Below are 7,212 nucleotides of genomic sequence, written 5' to 3' on the forward strand. Positions count from 1 at the left end.
TCTCCTCACCAATAAAATAAGAATAAAATCTGCATTAGCTCAACGTAGTTTAGTCAGATAAGTGTTGTTTACATACATAATTGTTTGGCGACCATAAACATGCACGTGTTATCATCAGACAGAGGAGGTTTAGTGCTGTACAGTTGTTGAGTCAGCAGCGTGTTTGTGACTTTTACTCTGTAACTTTGTGTGGTGTGCAACTGAATTTCAGACAGCTCTTTAGTGATTGACAAGTGTTTTGTAAAGGCAGACGTCATAGTTAGCTGCTTGATTTTATACGGCGTGCACTGAAAACACAATTCATACAGAAATTCAAAGTGCCGGAGAAGACACCTCCCAAAAATCAGGTCCCACCGAGATTTGAACTCGGATCGCTGGATTCAGAGTCCAGAGTGCTAACCATTACACCATGGAACCCCTGTTGCAACAATTATACTGTCAGGTCATGACAACCTGCCAAAAAGTATTCAATCATACTTTTTGCCAGGTTGTAATGCCATCTATTACTGAATGAAATTGTATATTGTATTTTAAAGTAATTACAATTTTCTTTTAAATCCCAGCGCTGTATTTATCATGTCAATGGTATTTTATACTACTGACAGTGTGTATTTCACAACGCAAGACAGTCGTCCAGCAATCGTCCAGCTGTTTTTTATGACTAGGGTAACCTGTAAGAGCTATTTGAACTAATAAAGAACAAAACTTCGACTTTTATATTTACTGTTTCACAAACGTAATGTCCACTATTTAGACTTTAATTAATGGAAGTTTTATTAAAGCGATTTAGCAGGAGCAAAGCAAAATCAAGTAAAATCACAAAACCATAATCATTTAAACTACACTTATGGTGAGAAGAGAATGGAGAAAGGATGAGCACTACTGGACCCCAAAACGCACTTGATCCCGTGTTGATGATAATCACCCAACAGGAAAGCAGCTGGGCATTCAGGGGAAATCAATTCACAGGTTGGGCTATGATTCCCCCATCTAGTGTCTCTGCTTGAACTTTCAACTGTGAACCTAATTATTTTTTATTTGCTTTTGTTTATCTTAAACATACACGTGCTCAACATACAAGTCAGCAGCTGCTCGGGATTGTTCAAATACTCGCGAGTTTAGTATGTCAGGATGGCCGAGCGGTCTAAGGCGCTGCGTTCAGGTCGCAGTCTCCCCTGGAGGCGTGGGTTCGAATCCCACTTCTGACAGCGAAATTTTTCCATGATCTGTCAGACCTTCAGGTTGCTGTTTGTAGTCCCCCCCCACACACACACAAAAAGAAAAAAAGAAATCAATTTACTACTGAAATCATGAACATCTGTGTTAATTCCAAATATATCTTAGTTGTGTGCTTGTAATCTCTCTACACTTTTGTAATCATCAACACTGTGAAGTCCTGAATAATTTGAAAAAAATTCACCAGAGGGAGAGGATTACCATTGTTCCACTCTCACCTCTCTTTGGAGACGTTCACACTGAGACTATTGTGATAAAATCTGACCTTCTCCAAGTCTTATTCTTCTTATCACCATCAGAAATACTCACAAACCTGCTGCTCTGCTTGTCCTACACCACCTCCTCCTGGACAACAGTCTGCTGTTCATCAAGATCATGTGACTCTGTTTCCACATCGTAGTTTGAATCCATTGTTCCACTAAAGGGAAGTCAGTGTTATTCATTATGAGCGTTTATCTGTACTGGTGTTACACAATAACCTCAGCTGTTCTTAACAGCTCTCTCATTATTGTAAGGGGCTTCAGGTACAAAAAATGAAACCACATCAAAAGAGACACAAACTACACTGCAAAATCATTCATTTCTATTTATTTGTTAAATACACCGATTAAAGTTCATGGTCCTCTGGGTGGTAAAGTTCACTCATCAGTCTGTAGATGTATGACGGTGCGTGTCCTCCGATGTTGGAGATGAACAGTGTGATGAGCTCGGGCGGGACATAGTCAAACACAGGACAGTGCACATTCACCTTTGAGAGAATCTCACCTGAAATATAAACAGAAAAATGTGAGTTATTTAAAAAAAAAAACCTGACAAAGAGGATATGTCCAAATCTGAAAAGGATTTTCCAAAGGTGGGCACGTGGTTGAGATCAGTTTTGTTGCAAATGTTACCTTCAGTGAACGGGAGCACCTCATGTGGGGAGACAAACTTATGGAAGGTATCCTCTTCATTTGGAAACTGAAATATGACATATCATGTTCACAGAAGTATGAGTTTAATCCTTTATGGGGGTTGAAAGGAGATAACTCTGACTTTGGAGTAATCTCTTACCTGAGGTGAGAGCTTGAACATGGGAGCACAAACAATCAGAGGTGTGGAGTGATGCTTAGCTGCAAGGGCCAGTGTGTGTGTCCCGTTGATGGCCCTCAGGCCTCCATTTGCTAGAACTGTCTGTGTTCCAATGATGACCTGCAAAAAGATCATGACACAAGTTCACCTGCATGCTCTAACATGACTGCGCTAACGTCTCCTTAAAATGTTAAGTACCTTATTAACTCGAGACATGACTGCAAATATGGCAGCATCTGTGATCACAGTTGTTTCGATGCCAGCCTTTGAGAGGTTTGTAGCCATTTCGTGCCCCTGTTGAGAGGTGAAAAAATAAGACTAGGAACTGTGTTTTCTATCTAAAGTTAGACATTTAGTATTTACTTTATGACTGATGTAGATGAGCTACCTGGCAGAAAGGAGCACACTCTGCCACAATGACGTGAAACTTGCGTTTGCGTGCAGCATCTTTGAGGAAAGCCTCCACGGTGCGCGAGCGGCCGATCGTCATGATGACCTCATTAGAGTGGATGTGCTCCAGGGCCTGCATGGCGATGTTGTCGGTCGTTCCCTCTGAAAAACAGAATGATGGACACCAAGAATTGGAGTGATTTAAAATACAAACTGACGCTATCTTGGTAATAACGCAACTTACCCAGTTCAGTGAGTAGCTCATTGATGGCCTCGATGACGTTGGATTTGAGGAGAGCAAAAGGTTGCCTGAAGTTCTCCTCGCTGAGTCCCCCAGAGGTCAGCAACTTGTGGAGGGATTCCTGGTCTGCTTCTTCACTGCTGCCCCGAGATCTGAAAGAAAAACACAGTTAAGCACAAATCTCACCAAAAGCACAAAGTATTTCAGCCGTCTGTAGCTTAAGTATTTCTAAGCAACATACTCTCATCCTTTAATATATGGTACGATTGTACTTGCTTTTCATGGCTGCCTATTGATTCAACTTTAATAACTGTTAGGTCAAATGGTTTTCTGGGACAGAAGAAAAAACTTGAAACTGCAGCTCATTATTTTCTTTTCAATTTGAGGGCAGCAACACATCTCAAATAGGTTGGGACAGCGACATGTTTGTAAATAGTTTGTAAACATCTGGGAAATGAAGAGAGAGGATGCTGGAGGATTCTAGCTGTTCGATAGTCCTGTGTTTTCTTTGTCACATTTACTTTACTTCAACACGCATTAAAATGTTTCCAGATAGTCAAAGGTCTGGACTGCAGGCAGGGAAGCTCAGAGCTGAAGCACCTCTACTTAGGGCTGTTCGATATAACGATATATATCGGATGACGATATAAAAACATCTATCGTTTCATTTTACGCTATCGTTTGTTTCGTGGTGTCGCAAAATAAACTGTTTACGGCAATATTTTTTCATAGTTTTGATGGTCACTGTAGTGGCTATATTAATTTCTTAAAGTTCTCTCTTTCTCTTATATTTAATATAACCACACTACAGACGGACAAGCGCCTGTTTTTATGCGTTGTCATTAGCAACAACGACGGTAAAACCATCGCGTGTCCGCTTGTTTATTTTCCACATAAACCTTTCACAATAAAGCTCAAGATCCTGTTGAGACTTTTCAAAATAAACAGAATCACGTGAAAGAGCAGATTATTTACGGATGAGAAGTAAAAAAGAGCCGCCAGGTGTTAAAAAATAAACCTTAGACTCAAACGTTAGAACAGGCTGTTTCCCGTGGCACGCTGTGTAATAAATACTCACAAAGAAAACGGCAGCCGTTACAACTTATGTCTAAAAATGTATAGATCGGTTAAAACACTCGACTCCAGCTACATGACGCGCAGCTGGAAACACTTGCCGCAAGTCGAGCTGCCCGAGATTCACAGAATTTACAAAAATGTTACCTTTTTGTGATTTATATCGTTATCGGGACGATAGAATTCTTATATCGGGATATGAGATTTTGGTCATTTCGCACAGCCCTACTTCTACTACAGAGCCATGCTGCTGTACAAGATGCAGTTTACCAATATCTGAATGGGAACATATGTTACTCTAAAACCTGTAAATAGTTTTCAGCACTGATGATGCATAGAAGAGTTTTCCACTTTGACTCACTTCATTTGGTTTCTTCTTTACATGGTATAGCTTTAACATACACTTGTGGATGAACACAGGTGAACACAAACAATAATTTCTTTAAGTGCTCTTGATCCCATGCAGTGAATTTCCATGACAGAATCATGTCTGTTTTAAATGCAGTGCCATATGAGGGCCTGAATATCACAGGCATCCAGTCCTGTTTTTCAGTCTGGTCCCTTGCGCACAGAGTCTTCTCGGGTTTCTCAAAATCTTTTCATGATGCAATATTCAAAGTGTTCACATTTTTACGTTGAGGAACATTATTCTGAAATTCATCAATAATTTATGGAGGGCTTTTGCAGACTGGTGAACCTCTGCTGATCTTTACTTTACTTTGCCTCTTTAAGATGCTCTTTTATACCCAGTCATGTTAATGCCCTGTTCCCAGTTCACCTAATTGGTTTTAAAATGTTCCTCCAGCTGTTTACTTTTAGTACTGCTTACTTTTCCAGCTTTTTGTTCTCCTCATCCGAACTTTTTTGGGAAAAGTTGCTATCAAATTAAAAAGGACCAAATGTTTTTTTTTATTTTTTTGAAAATGGTAGGTTTTGGCGTCCTCACCTGGCATATTCCTCTCTGATGATCTTCAGCACCCGTCTGATCATGTTACCCACTGTGGTCTCTGAGGGCTGAGCTGCTGTCATCCTCCTCCCGTCTTTGCGGATTATTTCCATCAGATCACCTGAAATCGAGAAGATGTTTGCAAAAGACCAAAATCTTGGGATAGAATATTTTTTGTGTATGATTTTACATCAGCAACCATTTTATCTACATGTTCAACATTTTACATATGTATATTCTGTATTGTTTAGATGTAAGGAAAGCTAAAGAAAGCTTATTTGTCATGTACTACAGCGTTATACCAGATTTAAAAACAAAGCCTGTTTGACTACAATGGCAGCTGTCGCTGCAGTTAACTTCACTGTGTCGACAACAAACAGCATTCAGCACCTGCACTGCTCCACCGAGCCTGGGCTGTAATTTTGCGGAGCAGGGCTGTCGTTTCTCGGGCTGTCTCCGCAGAGCCCCGGAGAGGTCCTGCCCCGGTCCCCCCGCGCTTCAGGTCGGACAGGAACGCCTCGACCCTCTCGGTTAGGTCTGTTTCTTTGTATGGGCCCGGCATAGCTGTTTTAAAAAGCTGTCACTGTAACACTTGAGTCACTCAATAGTTCCACCATGCCAGTGTTTTGACGAGGAAGCACTTCAGGAGTACATCCGGGTGGCTGTGGGCTCGCCGTCATCTGATTGGTCTGCCGCTTCACGTGCGTTACAGTAGAGTGGGTCGAAATTACAACAATTTCCCATTTCTACAGTAAAATGACAGTCTGAAAGTGAAATGTAAAACAACGATATATTATTATTATTATTATTATTATTATTATTATTATTATTATTATTATTATTATTATTATTATTATTATTATTATTATATCGTAAAAAATATCGGGTTATTATCTCAAAACCCGGACTTAATAACTTGAACATATATGCTATTTGATCAATTTTTAGTTATTTTCTCAGAAGATTGAGTACATAAGCTGAAATTTTGAGACAATAACTCCAACTTTGGACTTATAGACGAAAAGTTTTTAATTTTAGTTTTCCTAGATTCCAAATTAGATTCCATAATAAAAGTCTTGCTTGCTATTTATGAAAATATGCTCTGTATACATTGGAGATAAAACAAGCTTCAGCTAAAGCATACACCTTTCTGGTCAATGCTTTGTGCTATTTCTATTTAATTTAATTCTTTGTTGACAAATATTCCTTTTTATGGCCATTTTGGGCCATAGATGCTGGATGAAAACCAAGAGAGGCTGAAAGAAGTGTATTTTTAAGAGAAATGGAAAACAGCGCAAGAAAGATTAATTATAGTAATATTAATAGTTACTATCATAGCAATAAAAAATAGTAGATATTTATCGTCTATGTATCGTTAAAACATTTAAATTGAGAAATTAGTGAACGGGCTGGCTGCTCGTTTGGTTTCAAATTTTATAGAAAACATATGTATATTTACACAAAGTTGACAGTTTATTAGATCTAGTCCACTCCTGGTTAATTTATACATACTGTAAAAAATGCAACAAAATAATTGTAATAAATTATATACAACTAAATAAAATATAAATAAGACACAAACACAAAGACACAAACACATCACAAGAGGCTTTTCTTCTTCCTGTCATTGTCAGACTCATTGAAAGTGATCACGCGGCACTGTTGAAAACATATATTTCCTAAAGAAGTGTTTTCCAACCTTTTGGAGCCATGGCACATATTTAACATTAAAAAAATCACGCGGCACACCACCAAACAAAAATGTCACAAAAGGCACATTGATCATTTCCCCCGCGCACCAGGCATAGAGGAACTGGCTCGGTTTGTCCCCAGTATACTTTTTTTGCTTTTTCTGATCACTACTCATGCTACGGCCTTCGTCTGGGTCGCAATTTTCTCCAGGACCCAGGTCAGATTTACCACTTTTTCTTTTCAAATATTTATCTATTGCTATTACGCGCTGCGTTGTCTCACTGACAATGTAATTTCCTCTACGTCATATTCTATTTTACTGGCAGTTGGCAACCCATTAAATTAGAGCAGATAGTTGTACTGCCCCCTAGTGGAAGAGACTGTAATTGTTCTGCTAGTTACTCACGTCGATCGCTCAGTGCACTAATCTGGTGGAACCAGATAATCTTCCACGGTACTCCTGATCATTTCTCGGTCACAGTGGTTGGAAAACACAGTCCTAAAGAGTAGGATTTTACATGTGTTTCAGTATGATGCTTGAAGCCAAAAGAAATCATCTCCC

The 7,212-nt window shown here is 39.3% G+C and overlaps 1 protein-coding gene and 2 non-coding genes across 3 annotated transcripts; 1 reads left to right on the forward strand and 2 right to left on the reverse strand.

The window, feature by feature from the left end:
* Nucleotides 1-345: 345 nt before the first annotated feature.
* Nucleotides 346-417, reverse strand: trnaq-cug. Its single transcript has one exon. It is a non-coding gene; the product is annotated as a tRNA-Gln (tRNA).
* A 708-nt stretch (nucleotides 418-1,125) lies between these two features.
* Nucleotides 1,126-1,208, forward strand: trnal-cag. The gene has a single exon. It is a non-coding gene; the product is annotated as a tRNA-Leu (tRNA).
* A 600-nt stretch (nucleotides 1,209-1,808) lies between these two features.
* eif2b2 (eukaryotic translation initiation factor 2B, subunit 2 beta) lies at nucleotides 1,809-5,611 on the reverse strand. Its single transcript, XM_005914444.3, has 8 exons — nucleotides 5,349-5,611; nucleotides 4,959-5,079; nucleotides 2,942-3,090; nucleotides 2,696-2,859; nucleotides 2,506-2,601; nucleotides 2,290-2,427; nucleotides 2,130-2,196; nucleotides 1,809-2,001 (listed from the first exon to the last, which is right to left on the reverse strand). Exons 1-8 carry the CDS (start codon nucleotides 5,518-5,520, stop codon nucleotides 1,844-1,846), a joined length of 1,065 nt encoding a protein of 354 aa, XP_005914506.1. The 5' UTR covers nucleotides 5,521-5,611; the 3' UTR covers nucleotides 1,809-1,843.
* Between the last annotated feature and the right edge of the window lie 1,601 nt (nucleotides 5,612-7,212).

The sequence above is a fragment of the Haplochromis burtoni genome, unplaced genomic scaffold (assembly GCF_018398535.1).
Source record: "Haplochromis burtoni strain Fernald_Lab_line unplaced genomic scaffold, NCSU_Asbu1 Contig_8, whole genome shotgun sequence".
Taxonomy (NCBI): Eukaryota; Metazoa; Chordata; class Actinopteri; order Cichliformes; family Cichlidae; genus Haplochromis; species Haplochromis burtoni.

Bases quoted from the DNA above. Each gene is read 5' to 3' on its own strand.
- eif2b2 (XM_005914444.3), bottom strand. From the start codon at position 5,520: ATGCCGGGCCCATACAAAGAAACAGACCTAACCGAGAGGGTCGAGGCG. The intron at 2,428-2,505 runs GTACTTAACATT...ATCTTTTTGCAG, and splicing joins TCATGTCTCGAGTTAATAAG to GTCATCATTGGAACACAGAC. The intron at 2,197-2,289 runs GTAAGAGATTAC...GTCATATTTCAG, and splicing joins TGTTCAAGCTCTCACCTCAG to TTTCCAAATGAAGAGGATAC.